At 37.5% G+C, this 23,399-nt stretch overlaps 3 protein-coding genes and 3 long non-coding RNA genes across 15 annotated transcripts; 1 reads left to right on the top strand and 5 right to left on the bottom strand.

The window, feature by feature from the left end:
• Window positions 1–555: 555 nt before the first annotated feature.
• LOC139629492 (uncharacterized) lies at window positions 556–3,935 on the bottom strand. Its single transcript, XR_011692990.1, has 2 exons — window positions 3,815–3,935; window positions 556–1,882 (listed from the first exon to the last, which is right to left on the bottom strand). It is a non-coding gene; the product is annotated as an uncharacterized lncRNA (long non-coding RNA).
• On the top strand, window positions 629–4,569 carry LOC139629489 (SLAM family member 9-like). 6 transcript variants are annotated; one of them, XR_011692987.1, is made up of 6 exons: window positions 629–749; window positions 2,059–2,367; window positions 2,617–2,919; window positions 3,003–3,296; window positions 3,653–3,724; window positions 3,840–3,977. XR_011692987.1 is itself a non-coding variant. In XM_071492129.1 (5 exons), the coding sequence occupies exons 1-5, from the start codon at window positions 698–700 to the stop codon at window positions 3,968–3,970; spliced, it is 1,089 nt and encodes a 362-aa protein (XP_071348230.1). In that variant the 5' UTR covers window positions 629–697; the 3' UTR covers window positions 3,971–4,569. The 6 variants fall into 6 exon arrangements, 4 of the variants coding, with proteins under 4 accessions (XP_071348230.1, XP_071348232.1, XP_071348231.1 ...); XR_011692986.1 differs by having other exon boundaries at window positions 3,003–3,724; XM_071492129.1 differs by lacking the exon at window positions 3,653–3,724 and having other exon boundaries at window positions 3,840–4,569.
• Window positions 4,570–7,235: 2,666 nt separating this feature from the next.
• Window positions 7,236–11,671, bottom strand: LOC139629522 (uncharacterized). The gene is made up of 2 exons (XR_011692994.1): window positions 10,320–11,671; window positions 7,236–9,962 (listed from the first exon to the last, which is right to left on the bottom strand). It is a non-coding gene; the product is annotated as an uncharacterized lncRNA (long non-coding RNA).
• A 1,066-nt stretch (window positions 11,672–12,737) lies between these two features.
• LOC139629635 (SLAM family member 9-like) lies at window positions 12,738–15,509 on the bottom strand. The gene is made up of 4 exons (XM_071492379.1): window positions 15,280–15,509; window positions 13,354–13,662; window positions 12,977–13,270; window positions 12,738–12,748 (listed from the first exon to the last, which is right to left on the bottom strand). Exons 1-4 carry the CDS (start codon window positions 15,443–15,445, stop codon window positions 12,738–12,740), a joined length of 780 nt encoding a protein of 259 aa, XP_071348480.1. The 5' UTR covers window positions 15,446–15,509.
• Window positions 15,510–15,656: 147 nt separating this feature from the next.
• LOC139629679 (CD48 antigen-like) lies at window positions 15,657–20,160 on the bottom strand. 5 transcript variants are annotated; one of them, XR_011693022.1, is made up of 8 exons: window positions 19,834–20,158; window positions 18,212–18,520; window positions 17,838–18,128; window positions 17,434–17,526; window positions 17,252–17,294; window positions 16,747–16,798; window positions 16,690–16,702; window positions 15,657–15,940 (listed from the first exon to the last, which is right to left on the bottom strand). XR_011693022.1 is itself a non-coding variant. In XM_071492455.1 (5 exons), the coding sequence occupies exons 1-5, from the start codon at window positions 19,901–19,903 to the stop codon at window positions 17,248–17,250; spliced, it is 810 nt and encodes a 269-aa protein (XP_071348556.1). In that variant the 5' UTR covers window positions 19,904–20,158; the 3' UTR covers window positions 17,048–17,247. The 5 variants fall into 5 exon arrangements, 2 of the variants coding, with proteins under 2 accessions (XP_071348556.1, XP_071348555.1); XR_011693020.1 differs by lacking the exon at window positions 15,657–15,940 and adding an exon at window positions 16,326–16,414 and having other exon boundaries at window positions 16,615–16,702; XR_011693021.1 differs by lacking the exon at window positions 16,690–16,702.
• Window positions 20,161–21,652: 1,492 nt separating this feature from the next.
• On the bottom strand, window positions 21,653–23,180 carry LOC139629684 (uncharacterized). Its single transcript, XR_011693024.1, has 2 exons — window positions 22,821–23,180; window positions 21,653–22,433 (listed from the first exon to the last, which is right to left on the bottom strand). It is a non-coding gene; the product is annotated as an uncharacterized lncRNA (long non-coding RNA).
• Window positions 23,181–23,399: the final 219 nt, after the last annotated feature.

The raw sequence follows: 23,399 nt of genomic DNA, 5'->3' as shown, positions 1-23,399 counted from the left end.
AGGCTGGTGGTGTTGGTGTTATGGTGTTGGGGATATGTTCTTGTCACACTTTTGGCCCCTTAGTACCAACTGAGCATCGATTAAACACCACAGCCTACCTGAGTATTGTTGCTGACCATGTCCATCCCTTTATGACCACAGTCTGTCCATCTTCTGTTGGCTGCTTCCAGCAGGATAACACACCGTGTCACAAAGCTCTAATCATCTCAAAGTGGTTTCTTGAACATGACCTCCACAGTCACCAGATCTCAATCCAATAGAGCACCTTTGGGATGTGGTGGAACGGGAGATTCGCATTATGGATGTACAGCAAATCTGCAGCAACTGCGTGATGCTATCATGTCAATATGGACCAAAATCTCTGAGGTGCTAAAAAAAAAATGCAAAGAAGCTGACAGGATTTGCTGGAATAGACAACAGTAAGATAACAGTATTCATCTTCTTTTCATGGATATTTGCATTCAGTACTGGTGCTTTGACAAAGGTTTGCATTAAATTTCAGTGTTTAGCAACTTAAACTGATCACAATCAGTAAAACAAAACTTAAGGAGGAACTTTTGAATACAGAAGTTTATTGGTTCGCTTTGGCATGGAAACATTGTATGTGTGAATGTGGTTTTGACAGGAAGAGAGCCTGTTAAGAGCAGAACACAACACCTCACATTGGTGCATTTTGGACTGAGTGAAGCCAGAGAACATGATGTGTTTCTTTGTGATAGTGGGGCTGCTGGTCTGCATAGAGGCACCAGGTAAGACAAGAACCCTGTCTGATAAACTGTTATTAACAGATACAGCAATGATACATGAGGAGGCTTCTTGGCTGTGATTAATAAACTGGGCACAAGGGGGCAGAACTGAAAAACATGTAAAGTCCATGAAGTTACTTCAGGTTTTTTCTTATGGTTAGAAATACACACATGTGCTCTCTGAAAGAAAAGTGCTGTTTTATGATAGCAGTCAGGAAGAAGAGGTCAGTGAATCCTTTATGAGGATTTGAAAAAAACTTAAAACAGTTCAAGTCTGAAGGTACATTATGAGGTCATACATGTGACATCACTGTGGGTCTGAAGGGGTCTTTATCATGTTAGCTGAATCATGGACATTCAATAAAAACTGAAGTTTTAGAAACAAGACCAAGAACCAAGAGTCTATAATGATTATGCCGGAAGGGTTGAGGCTGTGAAAAATGTCTCTGTGAAACTGAAGAATCTGGACAGTGGAGATCAAAAACTAGCTGAATACAGCGTCACAGTTCAAGGTCGGTTTGTTAACATTTCAGACACTGACAGAGAGAATTAACAAAGAAGTAACAGAGATTTTACAAATGAATGATTCATATAATGGCAACATTTTTATCAACAGGCAATAGTAACAACAAAAATGTGATAAATTATTGCTCACTGTGTGTAATTAGGTCTGACAAACTTAAACCAGCATTTCAGTGTAGCAGTAGATCAAAGAGGAAACATCTGTATGACGTTAGGAGGAAAGTCTGTTTGTATTTAGCTTGTAGTGATTCTGCTCCAATGAGGATGGACATGTTTCAGAAGAAACAGGTATTAGAGTATCACTAGTATTTTTTCTTTGAATTTCTTCATGGAGGAGTACAGGCTGAACTGACATCTTCAAGATCTTATAATTTTCCCCTCTTCTATGACACTGTTACAGTTAAGAAACTGTTCAAAAAAGAAAACATTACAGAGGAAAAGTGAATCATAATTTCTGTGTCAAAACTTCACCTTATCTCCTCAGAATAAAATATATGCAATTATGTATCATGTCTTAATGTCAAATTATCTGTCTCTGTAAAATGATGCGGTGGAAAAATGTGTTGACAACATAAGGTTCAAATCAGTTGCTCCTCTTTCAGGGGGTTGGCAATCTAAAAAAAAAGAAAAAAAAAAAAGAAGGAATTTAATGCCACAACTAGGTCCAATAGCTCAGCCATTACTTCTTTTGTCTTAATACTCATTTCACTTTTTTAATGATCACTGGGACTAAATCAAGTGATTGAATTCAACAGTCAAGTGATTTTGTGTTGTTGTGTTGTTTTCACAGGGTCCAGTGCTTTGACTCCTGTGTTTGTTCAGGAGGGAACTGATTTACTTCTGGAGATCATGGAAGCTGATGTACCTGAGAATTTTTTTATTCTTTCGTGGAGATTCAATAGAAAGGACGTTCTAGTAAGATTTGTACGTGGTAGAGAACCAAGAGTCTCTACTGTTTACTCTGGAAGGCTTGAGCCTTTTGTGAAAAACTTCTCTGTGAAACTGAAGAATCTACAAGAGTCAGACAGTGGAGTTTATTCTGCACAAGTGACAGGGGTTCAAGTACAAAATCTAGCTGAATACAAGGTCACAGTTCAAGGTAGGTTTGTTTACATTTCAGACACTGACAGAGAGAATCTGCTGCCATGTTTCTAAATGGTTTCATGTAAACATCAATGCAATGAAATACTTTTGCAAGTCTTTTTAAACTATGACAAGATGGAGATCATCATTTTGTACTGATGATCCATGTGTCAGAAATGAATAGAAATAAAGTAGTAATCAGTAATGAGTAAAGACCCATATAGTGTCTGTTATTTTCATTGTATTGTGTCTCTTGTTTTCACAGGGTCCAGTGCTGTGACTCCTGTGCAGAAGGGGAATGATTTACTTCTGGAGATCATGGAGGCTGATGTATCTGAGGAGTTTAGTCTTCTTTCATGGACATTCAATGCAAAAGATGTTCTCGTAACATTTTCACCTGGTAAAGAACCAAGAGTCTCTAATCTTTACAGTGGAAGGGTTGAGGCTTCTGTGAAAAATTTCTCTGTGAAACTGAAGAATCTACAAGAGTCAGACAGTGGAGTTTATATTGCACGAGTGATTGGGGATCAAGAACAAATACTGAGTGAATACAACGCCACAGTTCAAGGTAGGTTTGTTAACATTTCAGACACTGACAGAGAGAATCTGCTGCCATGTTTCTAAATGGTTTTATGTAAACTTTCCCCTCAGATCCAGTGTCTCCAGTTGAGCTGACAGTCGACTCTGTGTCCAGCAGCTCAGACTCCTGTAACCTCACTGTGACCTGCAGCACACGGGACTCACATCACATCAACATCAGCAGCACTTTTACATGTGACACCAAAACCTGCAGTCAGGAGGGAGGAGAGAGGTCAAAGGTCACAACATCTGGTGCTTCTCTCCGTGTCTACCTGGTGAATCACTTAATCATCTGTAACTATAGCAACCAGGTCAGCTGGGAAAAGGACAATAAAATGACTGAACATTTTTGTGAGGGACAAAGAGGTAAGTGTGAAAATAACAGACAAAAAAACATGTTGATAATAATGCTCAGTTTGGAGGTAAATTTAGAGCATATAAGAATTTATTTTTGAATAAAACTTTTACATGTTGAAGTAAATAAGTCCTGAACATGAACCACCATGTTGTGCTGCAGGGGTGAAATACAAACGAAGTCTAATGATGATAAAGATTAAATAAATAATCAAATGATGATATAACATACTTTTGTTTTATCTGGTGCAGTTTCACAGTTTGACATATGTTGTTGTTGTTTATTACAGAGAGTAGAACAAATAGGAATTAACAAAAAAAAAAACTTGCAGTTGATCTGGAAAGTAAAACTCAGCTGCTCTCTGCAGTACCTTTACTTTGAAAACAGGAATCACAATACTTGAGTGAACTACAAAGCACAAAATATTGTCCAAATACAGGTAAGAGAAATAACATATCTGTTAGTTGTACTCCTGCTGTGTTGTAGCATCACATCTGGATCTGTGTGTCAGTTTCATGAATGAACCAACCTGTGCTGTTGTTGTTGTGCTGCAGGTTCAGAGAGTCTCTCTGATGGTGTCTCTCTCTGCCTGCTGAAGACAGTCGTGTTCTCTGTTGGTCTGATCATCATGGTGTCTGCAGTCATCAGTGTCCATCTCCTGGAGCGACTCAAGAAGCAGAAGTAAACAGTTCAATCTTACATATGTCTCACAGTCTTATCTAGAAAAACATTAAGTTCAAAGTGCCCTGTGTGGTTTTTGACCACTGGTAGCATTTGGGGTTTTTTTTATGGGTGGGTCCTATTTTGTGTCATGTATGTGCACAAGAAATGTAGCAAAGCATCAACAAAGTCAAAGAGGTAGAAGACTACAAACATGGATGTAAGCGATGCAGGATTTTATAACTTTATTCAAATTAGCATAGAAAATTTATGTAACATATTTATGATTCTTTGAGGATGCACAAGGATATATTGTTTGTTTACAGAAAGACTTTTCACATTTAATACAAATGCTAATTATTCTTAATTATGCTGATTATGGCACCACTTTACAATAAGGCCGCCCTTATAAAGGATTGATAAATGTTTTATAACTACTTTACAACATTACTGGACACTTGTTAAAGCTTTGTTGTCAGAGAACTTTGAAAACTGTTTTTAAAGGTGCTCTGTCATAATTTTGTGATTTTGTGACTCAATGAACTCACCCAGCACTTTATTAGAATTTGAGATAATGTATGTTGTGATTTACCACTATACAATTAAAAATCAACTTGTGGCAGACGTGCAGTGTATAAAATGATGCAGATACATGTCAGGAGCTTCAGTTAATGTTCACATCAAACATCAGAATGTGGGAAAAAATGTGACTCAGTGAGTTTGACTGTGGCCTGATTGTTGGTGCCAGAGGTGCTGGTTTGAATCTTTCTAAAGCTGCTGATCTCCTGCATCATCCAGGTAAACAGATACTGGGTCACAACAGTGGAAAATAACTATATACATTTGTATGAACTATGTAGAGCTATGTCAAATAACATTTTAATTTGCTGAACCTCCATGTGACAAGCCTCTGGATATTGGTTTTATTGTTATGTTTGATTTTTTTTTATGGCCACATGTGGTCCTTTTGAAGGCCCAGGGTCCAGGGCCAAGGGTTTATTACTAAGCTGTTCTGGGATCAGAACCAGCAACCTCAGATAAACACCTCAAAACTGGGAGGGACTTTTGTTAACTTAAGTTTTTTTCTCATCTCAAATCCTGCATGAATCCAAATAGGTAGGAATAAATACGAATAAATCAGCTGTTATTCAGAGATGACTGAATACTGTGTTGTTGTGCTGCAGGTTCAGAGATTCTCTCTGATGGTGTCTCTCTCTCTGCCTGGTGAAGACAGTCGTGTTTTTTCTCGTCTTAAATCCTACACGATTCCAAATATAATTTTATGAGAAACAACTGAAATCAAACTGTTTCTTTATGAAACTAAGACACAAAATGCTAAATTATCCCACATGACTCCTGTTCCACTGCCATCAGCAAAATTACACCAAAACATTACAGGTTACCTGGTTTCAGGAAGTGTAATATTAATGTTAAATAAATAAACTAAAGCTTAATGGATCTTGATGCAGCTCTAAGCAGCACCAGGAGGAGGTGCAATGCAAAGTGCTCCTGAGATCAGCTAAGACAAAATGTCTGTCCTGCATAAAGAACACAAAACTTACTCATGTTTTAATTTTGAGTCGGTGTTACAGCTGATGGCCCTTGGTGTGCTTAGCCTATCTCGTATACTAAGCATGATGTTTCAAGATTGGCTGCAGCTGCTGGATCCTGGTCCTGACTGAAGAAGCACCAGGTCTGGCTCTCCAATCAAGTGGATGGTACTTGGGGCCTGAGACAATAAAAGCTGGGGCAACCTGTCTTTTGGCTGGACTCCTCAACTCGTCATCATCTGTTGATTTGAGTTTATGTTAATTATTGACTTCACTCTGAGCTTTTGGATTTCTCTGTACTGAGGTAGTTGTTAAGCTACCTGGGAAACTGGGCCAGGTATGGATTTTTAAAACTGATAAACACAGGCACATACAAACTTTTCCTCCGTTTAGAAACACACGAAACAGGGATTTTTCAATCAAGACGGTCAAGTTAATGAAGATGGAAGAGGACTAGGGCCACATGTGGCAGAATTCTATAAAAAATAAATAAATCAAAATAAATCAAACATTTTTTTGACTAATCCTCTTCCTCTTCCTTTCGTTATATTTGTTTCTTCATTTTGTACAGCACCTGCTAACCCTGCTTCCCTTTTAGTTATATACAACTTTTCCAGTCCCCTTAAAAATAAATAACCAAAAGCATCTGGTTTTTGTGTTGCTTCCCTTCACAGCTACGGAGCTGGGTCCTAACAGCTTGTTTTTTTTTCCTCTTGCAGAATGATTACTGTGAATGATTACAGAATGATTATTGCAGAATGATTTACCACAGGTTTTTTTCCATCATGCGTACAGAGTAATCTGAAAACACAAGAGCTATTGGGAAGAAAGTGGTTAAGATTAACTGTTTAAATGAATGTTGATCTTTTTACATTCAAACCGGAGCTTTGACAGAGGTTTGAATTAGACAATTTCAGTGTTTGACAACAGATAAACAATGAAATTAAAACTGATCTGAAGCAGTAAAACTTCAGGAACTTTGAATAGAGGTTCATTTTTTCTCTTTGGCATGGTAACACTGTGACTGTGGTTTTAGCCAGAACAAATACATCTGTGACAAGACTTTAACCCTGTGGTAAGTCTGTTAGAGCAGAACGCAACACCTCACGTTGGTGCATTGTGGACTGAGTGAAGCCAGAGAACATGATGTGTTTCTCTGTGATAGTGGGGCTGCTGGTCTGCATAGAGGCACCAGGTAAGACAAGAACTCTGTCTGATAAACTGTTATTAACAGATACAGCAATGATACATGAGGAGGCTTCTTGGCTGTGATGAATAAACTGGGCACCAGGGGGCAGAACTGACAAAGTGTTAAGTCCTTAATAATTAGAAATACACACGGTTGCTAAATGAAAGAATGAGCTGTTTAATCAGAGCAGTCAGGGAGAAGAGGTCAGTGAATCATAGGTTAGCTGTGATGTATAAACATGCAAAAAACAAACCAATATATGACAAGAGAGGCATAATTCATTACAGTAAATATGTTTTACTCTTGTTTTAAAGATAAACTTAATAATTGAATTAAATGTGACATCACTGTGGGTCTGAGCTTTGTCAGGTTAGTGGATGTGGATTGGATGTGCACTTCTTACCGTCAGTCTGGTTTCTAGTCTTATCTAGAAAAAAATGTGAAGTTAAAGGTGCCAAGTGTGGTTTTTGACCACTGGTGGCAACATGGAGCAGTACACAAGAAATGTAGGAGTCTAGGAGGTAGAAGACTACAAACATGGATGTAAACCATTGAGGATTTTATAACTTTATTTAAGGCTTCAAGGATACTCACAACATATTAAAGAGAATGTAAACATTGTTTCTTTCCAAAAAAAAAAAAAAACTTTATAATTTAATTCAAATCCTGATTATTCTTAAATATAGATTGATTGTACCCAATAATGGATGTGCTCACTTTGTAAATACTGTATTTTTTCTTGAGGATGTGGTTTTGAAATAAAACCAAAAGAAAGAACTTTGATTAATACACTGTATGCATGTGGTTATATTCACAGTATTCTTAAAACGGCTAAATATTTTTCTAAATTCCATGCTCTTTTGACCAAATAATTGTACATGCAACATTACTGGACACTTAATACAGCTAAATAAAGCTTCAAACAACTGTGATTTTGTGAAATAACACTGTTGTAACCTGAACATCATGTCTCCCTTTTTTCCAGTTCTGTTGTATTGTGAGTTTTTCAGCAAGCATTATTCTCAAAACTATTATTAAACATAATATTATTTATATATATATATATATATATTAAACATTATTTTTGATAGGAAACACACTTGAGGCAATGAATGCACAGCAAAATATGATATAGAAACACAAAACACTTAATTACACTTGACTCAGTGAGTGACATTGTTGACCTTAAGGGAATACTTTCATGGGAATTAATCTTTTTAGCATCAAATACTCAAAATTTCACAAAAGTTCAAAGCTTTTCCAGCATAATGTACTTGACCACTGTTGATCCGTGAGTTCAGAACCAGACCATACAAACTTTGTAGAGCAACCTTTTCAAGTCCACAAGGAGCAAGTATGTGATTGTACAAAGTTGGATTTTCAGTGGCTTATTTGTTTAATATCTTAAAAACACAACCATATTAGACAAAAAAACACAGATACAAAAATCTCTCTTTAAAAATCTTACAAAACAGACAAAAAATATTTTGCAATCATAAAAAGCTGCCTGCTAATACCTGCCTTTGAGACGAGCTGCTTTACGTAGCTACATCAGCGGATGCCTGCAAATTAGCTCTTTATTGTTTTCGCTCTTCACATTAGGGAAAATGTGGTTTCTGTTTTGTCCATGTATGATAAGATAGAGCTGTCCAACTAGGCATGGTGAGGTTGAAGTGTAGTAAGTTTATAAGTGCAAGTATTCTGGAAGATAGGTTCACCTCTGAACCCCAGGTCTCCCAGTTGGAGCAGGGGATCCATCTAATAGCGCACAACTAATGTAATCAGTAGGCTTAAGTCAATCACATCACAAATTGTTTCCAAATAAAGTACATTTCAGTACTATAGGACTGTATTGTGAATACAGTCCTATAGTTTCAGTTTTAGTTTGAAGTGCAATATTGTAATGATTAGATTCTCATAAGTGTGTTATTCTATTTGTGTGATGAAGGATTTGTGCAATTTAGAAATTTCATTCTCTATTTTATTCATATTTTATTTTAATATACTAGTTTATTTCTATTCTTGTTTTTGTATATATGATTGTATATATTTTTGGTATTATAACTGTATTCAGGGCATCACACAAGCTAGAACCGGTGATCAGTAATGTCCTTAGAAAAAAAGTCTGCTTCTTTGATTAAACAGTCAAAGGTACAAGTGTGTGCAAATCACATTTTCAAAGAACATCCAATCAATAAATTAAAAGTCACATGAACTTCAAACTAGAGCAAAAGATTACATTGTTGCGGAAACTAAATCCACATCTTTAATCAGGTCACTTTTAATTTTGGGGTCAACTGTGGTTGAATTCAGCAGCTTTGTTTAGTTGAATCACCCATTGCCTTAAATTTGTGTTTTCCGTAACATAAAAAAGATATTTCCACCATTATTTGATACAGCAGCTCTAGTTTACTTCTGCCATAGAAATTCACCAGAATGCAGGAAATGAAGTGTGATAGAAATACCAAGACCCAGACCCCATGTTTAATATGTGCCTAACTGGGGAAATTTTGAGTGTCAAGATCTTAATTTCCTGCTTTCTGGGGAATTTTTATGAACCAATTTGTGCTTCAAACCTTGATGCCCGTTCTCTGAACAAAGCTGCCATCTTCCTGTCTTAAATGAATGGACATCTTCCACTCATTACTTTTACAATACCCGAAATTTAGGCACAAAAACAACATCTCTGCATTATATGTTAGTCATTGAGGGCCAATTTATGCCCCGTGCCCGTGTGTGCATCTCACTGATGATATCAATTGGAAACCCATCATTAGAATAGAAAAAAACACTTTCTGAACAGGCAGCACCTCCCACTTAAAGTCTATAATACTTCAGTCACACCAAAATCAACCGGGAAAAATGAACTATTGTGGTGTAGCAACCAGGGTTTGTAAACTTTTCTCATCAAGTTTTATCAGATTCAGCTTCAGGTCGGTTCGTAACCAGATACGCATATGCCCACCCCATTTCACATAGAAATTAATGGGGAGCAAATTTCAGTGCAACTGCTGAGGCCTTGAAAGTCACATTTCTTTGGAAACAGCTTGAGCAACACTTAAATGCAAACTGGAAATCGATACAATTGCAGTATGTGGAATGCAGTTCCTGAATTTTTAGGCCCTGGAAGTCTTATCTACCTCAGCATACACACTCTCTGGTGGAGTCTTGCCTCCGGTCTCAGTGGGTCTAGTGTGAGGCCCTACCAAGCAGTAGGTGGAGGTTGGACCCGAAGCAACATTGGTTGGACTCTGCTCCAGAGGTTGAGCTGCGTCAACCTGGAAGATATGAACAAAACTATTAAACCTATTGTGATATATGACATAAGACCAGAATGCACCGGGTGACCAGAGTAGATGACAGAGTTAACAACATTTCTTCTTGGATTTATTAGGGTTTTATTGTGTTTGACATTTGTTGTTGTTGTTATTTAGTGAGTGTAGAAAAAATAGTCATTGGCACAAAAATTTCTATTAATCTGGAAAGTAATATACTAAAGCAGCTTTTCAAGACATTTAAATCGGCTGTAATGGCTTTAATTGTGACAATACTGCATGCTGTGTTGCCAGCTTGGGCAACACTTAAGAACAAACTGAAAAATGCTGTATGTGGAAAACAGTTCCTGGTTTATCTACCTCAGCATACGGGCTATCTGGCAGAGTCTGGGCTCTGTCCTCAGTGGCTCTCATAGGTCCTGTGGGAGACCCTACCAAGCAGTAGGTTGAGGTTGGAGAAGGACCTGAAGCATCATTGGTTGGACTCTGATTCACACGTTGGCCTGTTTCAGCCTGGAAAATAAATCACAGAAAACATTTTTGGCAAATGCCATTTTTACGTTATACTCCATTTTAATGGTGCTGTTATACTGTATTAACATATGAAGTAATCTCATCATGATTAACAATAGCTCATCTTTATCTTTCAAAAATCACAAATGTCTGTATCACTGATTAAAAAGCAATAATCCTTGTTTTTTCAAGAAGAGAAAAGAGCACAATACGTTGTATCAGAAGCCAGTAGAGAAAGCATCTACGCCACTCTGTCATAGAGTTCATAGCATTTAGAAAAAGACATTGCATTGCATTTTCTCCTCCCTGATTTATTCTCAAAATTAAGGTTTCACACAACTATCTCATAGAAAACATGGTTTGCAAAAACATTTAACACAAATACAGACACAGATTTCCTGAGAGTCGTCTGCCCACCGGATTCTCAGTTTGGTTCCCAGTGAAGAGAAATTTCATTCACTGCGTAAGAATATGCAGAGGCACAAAACGTTTGTTTCACATGTAGTTTAGGTTACCTGCTGTGAGCCAAACAACAGAAGCAAAGGGAGAAAAAAAAAACACAGCTGCGATCATATAGTGGAAGCGATGTGCATTGAAACCTTCGGCCTACTGTAAATGACACTGATGTTGTATTGTCCTTGTTGTAGTTTTGTCTTTTTACACACCAGTATGTGATTCTGAGTTTTAAGAGCTCAGCATTTTGTGGATCATACATTTGCTGTTTGCTTAGTGTTTGGGTCACCTGTTCTGACAGCTGGACCTTTAATTTATACCAATGCATTAAAATAATAATGAAAAAAAAAAAACTAACACAAGCAAACTGAGACACATTCAGCAATTTGACAACACATATGCTGCACAAAGAAACATACTGCACTTTGAGTGGACTCATTTCCAGACAAGACCTCGTCGGATGTTTGGACAGGTAGATGATGGAACACCTGGAAATTCATCAGGTTGATCTGGTGCAGCGTTTAGTTTGAGCACAAGCAAGCAGCAGGACCAGTGGAGTACACATGTGGCTGGTAGGAGCAAGCAGCGGGACCAGGAAGAGCCAACGGAGCAAGGATTCACAGGTCTTGTACGGTAACGGGACCGCCTGTCAGGAAAATGTACAGTGACTAGTGCATGGAGGGGTAGCCAGCAGATGATAAATGAATAGCTCCAGTTTTTGGATCTGAAAACATTTCTTTATTTTTGCCTGTTCACTTCAGATCTGGTTTCTATTACTAAATTGCTCATTATCTTAAATTCTTTGTCTGGCAACTCTGGGAGACACGTATGAAAAACACTTACCTCTGCATACACTGTATTTTCCACATTGTAGTTTTCATCTGCAAGTTAGTCCAAAAGAATATATTTTATTTTGCTTCAATCTACATTTCATTTTCAGAGATTGCTTCAGCTTAACTGTATTAATATTTACATTACTTGAGCTGCACCTACACACCTCCACTAAATTACTCCACCTTCACACAGTAGCAAACTTAAAAAAACCCATCTGTAGAATTAGACTTTTTTCTGATGTTAGCCACGTCTAGAGCTTGCATTAAAACAGGGGCTTGCATGCACGTACCCCTCTCCTCATCTTTTGGATGTAGACTGTGAGTAGTTAGAATGAATGGGCCAAGTCATGAAGAACACATAAATTGTGAGTTTGTCTTGTGTTTTCTACAACTCAGAATAATTTGAAAGATGCAATGATCAACTACAAAACCTACATATAGGTGCTTTAAGTTACTGATGTTTGTCATAACATTGAACAATGAACATGTGTTGATGTGAAGGGTCTAAGATATTTTAACTACATCATTATTGTATTGCACTACATATGGGAGGGAATTTATAGATATAGAAAATGAAACACACTGCTAGGATATTTCCAGGTACAGATTTAACTCTGGTATTCTCTGTTATAAAACACATTCTGACTTACCTTTTTTTTTTTTCCAACAATAAACAGCTAAAAACAAAGCTGCTATGACAATTATGACAGCACCCACAACAAGAACAGTGACATGGTCACGGGGTGTTTCAGATTCTGTAATAAAAAGCAAAAATCAGATTAGAAATTTGCATTTAATTAAATTAATGCATCTGAGAGTGTGCTTATGTGGAATCACATCTTGTGCTTCTGACAGACTGCAGTTTTAACTATAACAATGTCTTGGTAAAAAACATGATCTGCCTCAAGAAATAATTCGATTTAAAAAAAAAAAGAGGTTGAAAAAAAGAGAGGTTGATAATGATAGATACTTCTGACAGTCAAATTATACCTACCACAAACACATTGGAAAATACATGTATTTCAAACATATTTGTAATGAACACTATTATTTATCAATTTATTACAAACTACTATTTATTAATTTAGTCCTGATTTATTTTAGTGCTGTCAGACTGCAGGGTCTAAATACTTGATCATATAAAAGTTTTATTGTTCTCTAAATTCAACTCCAAATTGTGCATCTTTATCAACACAATGTTTTGTCCGTCAGACTTACCTGCACTTCGGGGACAAAAATGTAGAATCATTTTACTATCCTTTTCCCAGCTGACCTGGTTGCTATGGTTACAGATGATTAAGTCATTCACCAGGTAGACACGGAGAGAAGCACCAGAGCTTGTGACCTTTGACCTCTCTCCTCCCTCCTGACTGCAGGTTTTGGTGTCACATGTAAAAGTGCTGTTGATGTTGATGTGATGTGAGTCCTGTGTGCTGCAGGTCACAGTGAGGTTACAGGAGTCTGAGCTGTTGGACACAGAGTTGACTGTCAGCTCAACTGGAGACACTGGATCTGAGGGGAAAGTTTACATGAAACCATTTAGAAACATGGCAGCAGATTCTCTCTGTCAGTGTCTGAAATGTTAACAAACCTACCTTGAACTGTGACATTGTATTCACTCAGTATTTGTTCTTGATCCACAATCACTCGTGCAGAATAAACTCCACTGTCTGACTCTTGTAGATTCTTCAGTTTCATAGAGAAATTTTTCACAGAAGCTTCAACCCTTCCACTGTAAAGATTGGAAACTCTTGGATCTCTACCAGGTGAAAATGTTACTAAAAAGTCCTTTCCATTGAATGTCCATGAAAGAAGACTAAAATCCTCAGGTACATCAGCCTTCATGATCTCCAGAAGTAAATCATTTCCCTTCTGATCAAACACAGGAGTCACAGCACTGGACCCTGTGAAAACAAGAGACACATAATACGATAACAATCACAAACAGTATATGAATTTTAAGTCACTGCTGAATTTTTGTTTTATCAATTTCATTTCCTCATTTCTGACACACTGGATCATCATTTCAAAATTATGAAGCATCTTCAGCTTATCATCCTTTTTAAGGGTTGGGAAAGTATTTAATTCCACTGAATCTGGGGTGAATCTAAAATTACAAAGGAGCTGATAGATGTTTAACATTTAACTTATTTATGTGGAGTTGTTATGTGATATCATACATTGCAAAAACCCAATTATTTTGTACACTAGAGCTTAAAAGCCTCATGGAACAAGTTCATAGGCCTCTATAAAGTATGACATCATCTTTTCCAAGCAAAACAAATTCTCAAAAGAATTATTTTTGTTACTGTTTAGACATTTTGTCATTCAGGTATAAGGAGTATGTAGTGTCCCCACCATACAACAGTGACCAGAGAAGATAGTTATTCAAAATGACTCTAAAACAACACTGTCTGCTACAGTTCGTGAAATAATGACCATTAAAAGGTTAAAATTCACCTAACAAATAAAGGAAGTGAGTTTGCAGCAGTTCAGGTTTCTACTCACTAGTCTTTGCATGGACCAATAGAAATCTACATGTTTCTCTGTCATGTAGCCGCAGCTCTTCTCACACTGAGCTAGAAGTTTCTCCTACATGTGAGGCATGCTCTCTTTCTACATTTCTGTGTATTATCATTTAGCATTGTACATTTATTTAACTTCAATATCTACCTGAATTATACCAATTCCCTTCTTTGTTTGTGTTGAATTACATGGTTGTAAATAGTTTTCTAGCTCACTGTAATGTTTATACAGCAACAAAAACTTTGATGATGTGTCATGTTTTCAACTTAACCAGAAAATGAAATACTCACTACCCATTTCATTTTAACCTGTTACAGAAAAATTCCTGAGAAATGAATTTATTTCATAAGTGTTTACCATTTATCTTGCGAAACTTCATGTAGAAAGAAGAACTCACTGCTGTCTCAACACCGATACAATATTAAAAATAGAACAGCTTGAAATTAAACACAAGGCCTACCTCATGTCTTCAAAATTCAATTTAAAAATATCTGATAGTGACAAATAACATTATAAAACTTAATATATATTTTATCTACAGTAACTTCCCTCGGTTCATGAACTTTATGTATATGAGCAATACATACAAAGAAGTAGGAAAAATAAGCTGCATGGGTTTTACCTCTATCAGCATCCAAGACTCAGTACTTCCTATTAAAATGAGAACATGTGTGCACTATACATCTTAGTATTAGAGTCAATGAAGCTCTACTAAATATTTTAAACATTTTACTTCTGTTTTTCTTTATCCTGTTTTTATTTTCACTGCATCTTCCTGTTTTACATTTTTCTTAACTCCTTGTTTCATTTTTTCTGCCTTATGTTTATTACTACATTTAATTTTTGTACCAGCCTCTCAGCTTTCTTCTTCAACTGCGCTCAGTTTTATTTAATGTCTTTTACAACAATGTTTTAGTGCTGAGGTACAACAACCTTAAAATAAAAAGAGGCAATCCAAAATATGAAAAATTAGTAGAAAAAAAAAGAGGTTTTACCTTTGATTTGACGTGAACACGCCAGAAAAACAGCACATAGAAATAAAATAGGTCCCATTCCGACACATCTCAAAAAGTGATTTAATGAGGAAATGAAACGCACTTCAACCAACTTCCTACACAAGACACATGCACATATGTGCTCATGCGCATAGTACAGAGCCATTTTTCACCAAAGCAGGATGTGAACAAGGAAGGCATCTCTAGGTTTTATACATTACAACAGCTGGTTATTTTAAAGGACACCAACAGTAAAATACTTTAATCCGATGACGCCACCACGGGAATTTCACCCACGGAATCGTGAACCCTCAATTGATACCAAATATTTTAAAAAGGCATACAGGTTCGTTATACTCAGGAGGCAAGAGACGTGGTTCCATCCATCGATAATATTTATTAACAATTTATCAACATAAGGGTAATCATTAAAACACAATCACTCAGTGGCAGGGTAAATGAATATAACTGGAGCTTGGGGCTTACTGGTGGCAGGGTAGGCCCACGGAAACAGGATCCCAGGAGACGTCACCCTAAAGCACACATGCATACACACCCACACAAGTGAAGTCAACACCAGGAGACTCAAGACACAGCACACAGGAAGAAGGGCCCACCACCAGAGGAGGACACCAGCCCCACCACCACAGGTGCCCAGCTCCTAAAAGAAACCAAACACAGTTAGGGGATTACACTTCCAACACAAAACATAAAACATGCAGTGGTCGAATGCTGAAACCCAGACACTGGTTATCAGCAGCTTTCAAATGGCCTCCTGCCAGTGGTGTAACCATGGTAAAAAAAAAAAAAAAAAAAAAATTAAATTAACTGAAGAAAACAAGAAACTGATAATTACTGCGAAATAGTCAACTCAATTAATAAATCCGCACTTAAACCACATATAACAATACACAAATTAAAGTGAGATGAAAGGGTAATCCCACATTACAAATCATACATGTAACAAAATAAACTACACAAAATTATTTGTACATAGACAACTGCCACTCACAAAATAAACTATACCTAAATAAGGCTGCTTGTTCACAACAAATCACATTAATAATACAAACAATATGAAAAATAGACAAGCAGGCTGAAACTTAGACACAAAATAAATCAGAACACCGCAATGCTCACAATCACATATTATTCCGTTCACACTTAAAACGGGCCCAGGTTACAAAAAACAAAACTGCAGCAGAGCAGAAGCAAGGTGCACCGGAAACGATCGAACAGAAAGAAACAGAAGAAACAACAAATCTTTATTCTACTACACAGGAAAGACCAAGAAAAGCTTGGCAGAGGACCTCTGAAGTGAGAGCAACAAAAAACAAGGAGCAAATGAACGGATGCTAAATTAAAGCAGTTTTGACTGAACAGAATGGATTTAAATCGTTGCAATGACACCTGAGGATGACACCTGAAGAGGATGAGGATGACACCTGAAGAGGATGAGGACGACACCTGAAGCATCTTGTGTCGGACTCTGATTCCAAGTTTGGACAGGACTGACGTTCTGGAAAGAAAATCACATGACTTTGTTAGAAAAATGAAATGTCTGTCATTACTTTACCAAACACATATATCCAAACCTGCTGTTCGATGAGAACTCGACCAGCAGGTTTGGATGATGGATCATTGTGCAACTGAAACTCTTCAGTTCATAGCAAAGCAGCTGAACACAAGAAGCAGCATAACTGGTAACAAGTGGGAGGTACTGTTGGAGCCAGACTGGATGAAGCAGTTGTACTGATTTTAGATGGACCACCCAGCCATGAGTACAGTGTTGTTTGGGTGGATACATCAGGGATGGATTTCTGCTGCTCTTGAACCTTGATCTTGTGCTCATTTCTTTATTTTTCCTCCTCCTGAAAATCAGGTCTCCATTGATAAATGACTCACTACATGAACTTGAGTGACTAGCATAGATGGGAGAGAATTTTTTTTTAAAACAAAACTTGACACTTACCAGTATACTTCATATACTGTATTTTCACGGTTCTTTCTTCTACCTATAGGTCAGTCATAAAAAAAATGTTGATTACCTTCAAATTTACATTTTCCTCAGAAGCTTTAGTTTCTTTTTGAAGCGTTGAATCTCTGCAAAGTGTCTTTTTTTTACTGCATTATTCTCTTCACACTGGGACTTACATTTTACGTAAAGGAGAACCATAATGCAAAGGAGAACCACAAGGCCAAGGCCAGCGGTAGTGCCAGTCACAATTTTGGTGGCTTCATTAGAAACTGTGAAGAAGAAAAAAAGACCTTTGTCAGAAATGTCGACATAGTTCATGAGTGTAGTTTAAATTTCACAAATACTTCTGGAGGCAGTTTAAATAATCTGAGTACATGTCTGAGAGTCCCCAGGATTGTAGAGCAATAATCTGACAAAAGTCACTATTCATAATTTTTTGAATCACTTGATGACTATTTACCACAATGTGTGGTGCTTGTCATCCTGAATCACAAAACTTTCTGTTCACAGTGTAATCCTCATCTGTGTTAAGAGGAGGATGACAGATAAGTCAGTTATCCGTTACATCTTTCAGTCTTACCAGCAGTCTTTAGAGGGCAGACAATCTTCTTCATGTCCTTTTCCCAGCTGACCTGGTTGCTATGGTTACAGATGATTGAGCCATTCACCAGGTAGACACGGAGAGAAGCACCAGAGCTTGTGACCTTTGACCTCTCTCCTCCCTCCTGACTGCAGGTTTTGGTGTCACATGTAAAAGTGCTGTTGATGTTGATGTGATGTGAGTCCTGTGTGCTGCAGGTCACAGTGAGGTTACAGGAGTCTGAGCTGTTGGACACAGAGTTGACTGTCAGCTCAACTGGAGACACTGGATCTGAGGGGAAAGTTTACATGAAACCATTTAGAAACATGGCAGCAGATTCTCTCTGTCAGTGTCTGAAATGTTAACAAACCTACCTTGAACTGTGACCTTGTATTCACTCAGTATTTGTTCTTGATCCCCAATCACTCGTGCAGAATAAACTCCACTGTCTGACTCTTGTAGATTCTTCAATTTCACAGAGAAATTTTTTACAGAAGCTTCAACCCTTCCACTGTAAAGATTAGAGACTCTTGGTTCTTTACCAGGTGAAAATGTTACTAGAACATCCTTTTTATTGAATGTCCATAAAAGAAAACTAAAATCCTCAGGTACATCAGCCTCCATGATCTCCAGAAGTAAATCATTTCCCTTCTGAACAAACACAGGAGTCACAGCACTGGACCCTGTGAAAACAACACAACAACACAAAATCACTTGATTTAGTCTCACTGATCATCAAAAAAGTGAGATGATTATTGAGACAAGGAATATCACAGCTGAGCTATTGAACGTGTTTTTTTTGTTTGTTTGTTTTTTGTTTGTTTTTTTTCTTTTTCTCTAATAATCTTCAATTTCTCGTTAATAGCTGAGTCAGAATGTGTCCATAGCAGCAGAATCATTACCAGCCAATACATTAACAGCCCTCCTAACAATATACAGATGATTCCTCCATGTAGCCTACTGCTACACTGAAATCCCGGCTTTAGTTTCTCAGACCTAATTACACACAGTGAGCAATAATTTATTGTATTTTCTTGTAACTTCTTGTTGCCACGATATTATTTATTAATTTGTAGAATCTCTGTACCATAGACCATAGACTGCATATAAAGGTTGTAACACCATATTTATCATGTTATATACTTATCTGCAAGTTCTGACAACTTTTTTCAGTTTCTAGCACTTTTAATTTTTTATCAAACATCTATTAAAAAAAAGAAAAAAAACAAGTCTGCAGTATATTAGCATGTGACAAACTGGTTCCTGGAAGTAAACAAAAACTGTCAAACAATACAAATAACGGAAGTAACTTGGAAATCATAGAGTGTCTTAAAATGGCTTCACGTGTTTTCTGTGGAAAGAAATGCAAGTTTCTTTGGTGCTGTACATTGCAAAAGTTCTTTTCTCACACTACTATAATCTAGATAATAATATAGATAATATAATTTAGATGCAAAATAGTACCTAGAGCTAGAGATTGCTCTGTTACAGGGAAAATTAGATCAAGTTCCCTTTTTCCCTTCTGCATGATCACAAACTGTGGTAGCTTCCTGATTCATCTGAGCTATTTCACATTGCATTTTCGTTCATTTTCTTTTTTTGACTAGTTTGCAAGTGAGGGGTGATAGAATTGGACGTGACTGAGGATCACCACAACACAGACACTTACATGAGGGTAAAGTTGAGACAGGGAGAGAGAATGAGGAGAGAAGGCACTGCTGCTTAGATTTGACAAGTCTGAGTGTAGCGGGTTTTGATCTGGGCCTGGTCAAATGTTGCCCAGATGAAGAATAAAAAAAGATGTGAAATAGCGAATTTTTTTTTTTATTATTATTATTTTTTACTTTTTTCTACATTAAAGTTTTACCTTAAATGTCCTTTACTGTAAATTTTCCCTTAACTGCTGAATCGGAAGCTGACTTCAGCCCCACAGTACAACAACAACACAACAACAAAACAATATTTGCAAAGTAAAAAAGTAATAAAAAGCTTTTACCTTGTGTTGCCTGTGAAAACAGCAGAGATATGGCAAAGGGAAGTACGATCAGATCCATTCTGTAAAACATGCTGTGTGAGGAAGTAAGGAGACCCTTTAACGACTTGGCTCAGCAGCAACTTGCTGACTCCGAATTTTACTCTGGACAAGAAACGGTCGTCACTTTGGATACTTTTATTGAAGCTGTTTCTATAAAAGAAATACGCCCACTTTTCAAATGTCATTATTCCCAGCTGCAAAGTGAAAGTGAAAGCAGTATGTATAATCCATGGTGTGTTTAGGGTGCACAATCCGGTGTTGCTTCTAGCTGCAGTAGCTCTACTGTGCCAAAACATGACAACAGGTCTGGGATGTACAACCCCGTAACCAAAAAAGTTGGGACACTACTCAAAATGTAAACAAAAACAGAATGTGATGATTTGCAAATCATGTAAACCCATATTTATTTGGAAATAGATAAAGACAACCTATTAAATGTTGAAATGCTGAAATTTTATTGTTTTATGAAAAACATATGTTCAATTTGAATTTGATGCCAGCAACATGTTTCAAAAAAGTTTGGGACAGGAGCAACAAAAGACTGTAAAAGTTGTGTAATGCTAAAAAAAAAAAAAAAAAAAAAAAACACCTGGTTGAATATCTCACAGCTAATTAGTTAAACTGGCAACCGGTCAGTAGATGATTGGATTTAAAAAGAGCCTCCCAGAGAGGCAGAGTCTCATTGAAGAAGGGGAGAGGTTCACCACTCTGTGAGAGACTATGTGGGCAAATAGTACAACAGTTTAAGAATAATGTTCCTCAACGTAAAATTGCGAAGAATTTAGGTATTTCAGCATCTACAGTTCATAATATCATTAAAAGGAATTAGACAATCCAGACAAATCTCTGTGTGAAAGGGATGAGGCTGAAAACCAATACTGGATGGCAGCACTGCATTAAAAACAGACACGATTCTATAGTGGAAATCACTGCATGGGCTCAGGAACACTTCTGAAAACCATTGTCTGTGAACACAGGTCGTTCATCCACAAATGCAAAGAAGAAACCATATCTACACATGATCCATAAACATCAGCGATTTCTCAGGGCCTGAGCTCATTTAAGACGGTCTGAGGCAAAATGGAAAACTGTCCAGTGGTCTGACAAATCCAAATTTCAAATTATTTTTGGAAATCATGGACGCTGTGTCCTCCAGGCTCAAGAGGGGAGGGACCATCCAGCTTGTTATCAGCGCACAGTTCAAAAGCCAGCATACGAGATGGCATGGGGGGGGCATTAGTGCCCATGGCTTGGGTAGCTTGCACATCTGGGAAGGCTCCATTAATGCTGAACGGTATATACAGGCCTTGCATATTTCAGCAAGACGATGCCAAACCACACTCTGTACATATTACAACAGCATGGCTCCGTGGTAGAAGAGTCTGGACAGTAAACTGGCCTGTCTGCAGTCCAGACCTGTCACCCACTGAAAACACCTGGAGCACCATGAAACAAAAGATATGACAAAGAGACCCTGAACCGTTGAGCAGTGGAAATCCTATATCAGGCAAGAATGGGACAACATTTCACTTTCAAATCTCCAGCAACTGATCTCCTCCGCTCCCAAACATTTACAGTGTTGTTAAAAGAGGAGGTGATGAACACAGTGGTAAAAATTCCAGCATTTCAACATTTGATGTGTTGTCTTTATTCTATTTTCAATTAAATATGAATTTACATGATTTGCACATCATGAAATTCTGTTTTTATTTACATTTTACACAGTCTCCCAACTTTTTTGGAAACAGGGTTGGATTGGACAGTAAGTAAACAGTCAGTAAAAGTTTTGATACTTTTATTAAAAAAAAACTGCCTGTTGGATGTGGGGAAAATGCGTTTTAAAACATTTTAATGATGGTTTTGGGAGGAATGTGTCACAGTATGGAGCTGCAAAACTGCAAACATGCTAACCTCTATTGACAAAATCGAATACAATGCATTACTGCAATGCAGGTTTTACACTTTTTATTGCTTCAGCTCATTCAAAACTCTGCGGCTCAGCTATTAAGTAGAAAAAACACATCAGTCCAATTTTAAGCAGACCTGTACCAACTTCCTGCTACTTGTGGAATTAGGTCCTCCTCCTACAAAACCCTTAATAGGTCAAGACCAAGCTACATTGTTAGCTCAATTATTATTTATATCTAGATATATATGTGTGTGTGTGTGTGTGTGTGTGTGTGTGTGTGTGTGTGTGTGTGTGTATGTGTGTGTGTGTGTGTGTGTGTGTGTATGTAGCAATAGGTCAGTCCAGCATGCCCTGTGTATCCAGATGTTAGAAGATCACTCTGGCTGAGCCAAAATGCAGTCTTAAGCAGTATAGTCCTTTAAGTATATCAGTGTTTTCCAGCTCTAGGTGTTGGTTGTGGCGGGGATCTGGGGTTAGACTTGGCAGCTCTGTTAACCTCAGCATATATAGTTTCTGGCAGGTTGGTGGTTTTGGTCCTGGTGGGTTCATCAGGTCCAGTGTGAAACGTCACTGTGGCGTAGGTTGTATTTGGAGAAACACCTGAAGCATCTTGTGTCGGACTCTGATTTCGAGTTTGGACAGGACTGACATCCTGGAAAGAAAATCACATGACTTTGTTAGAAAAATGAAATGTCTGTCATTACTTTACCAAACACATATATCCAACCCTGCTGTTCGATGAGAACTCGACCAGCAGTTGAACACAAGAAGCAGCATAAGTGGTAACAAGTGGGAGGTACTGTTGGAGCCAGACTGGATGAAGCAGTTGGACTGATTTTAGATGGACCGCCCAGTCATGAGTACAGTGTTGTTTGGGTGGATACATTAGGGATGGATTTCTGCTGCTCTTCAACCTTGATCTTGAGCTCATTTCTTTATTTCACCTCCTCCTGAAAATCAGGTCTCCATTGATAAATGACTCACTATGTGAACTCTGTTCCTCAGTTTGACTAACATAGTTAGAAAACTTGACGCTTACCTGAGGAACTTCATATACTGTTTTTTGACGGTTCTTTCTTCTACCTGCAGGTCAGTCATAAAAAAATATGTTGGTTTCCTTAAAATTTACATTTTCCTCAGAAGTTTTAGTTTCTTTTTGAAGTGTTGGATTTCTGCAAAGTGTCATTTTTCTTTTGTGATAAAGGAAGAAAATATTTTGAGCTACACAGAGCATGTGAGATTTAACGGGGGACGACAATGGCTCCAGATGTTGCTTGTCCTCACAGATTTATCTCAACACACACAAGCTACAGAGACGTTTGTTACAACCCTGCCTGTTCAGTATGTAAATCATTCCACAGTAGGGTTTGTTACATGGTTAGTTATCATAAGTCCAACCAAACTTTTTTCATCCCTTTTTGGAAAGTAATTTTTTATTTTGATGTGTTTTTAGAGACATATTCAAAATGTCCCTTCTTTGAGTAATTCAAAAAGTTTCTAGGGTGTTAAGCCGACAAATGATCAAGCAGAGGGGACAAGGACATAACTTTTTTTTTATAGCTTGGATCAGTGTGTGTTGGTAGGGGCTGAGAAGAAGCACAGCTGTCTGACATTATGT

Source organism: Trachinotus anak, unplaced genomic scaffold (genome assembly GCF_046630095.1).
Source record: "Trachinotus anak isolate AG129_WGS33_773 ecotype Australia unplaced genomic scaffold, CSIRO_AGI_Tana_v1 ptg000012l, whole genome shotgun sequence".
Lineage (NCBI taxonomy): Eukaryota > Metazoa > Chordata > Actinopteri > Carangiformes > Carangidae > Trachinotus > Trachinotus anak.
This window is presented reverse-complemented; position numbering and strand designations above follow the sequence as displayed.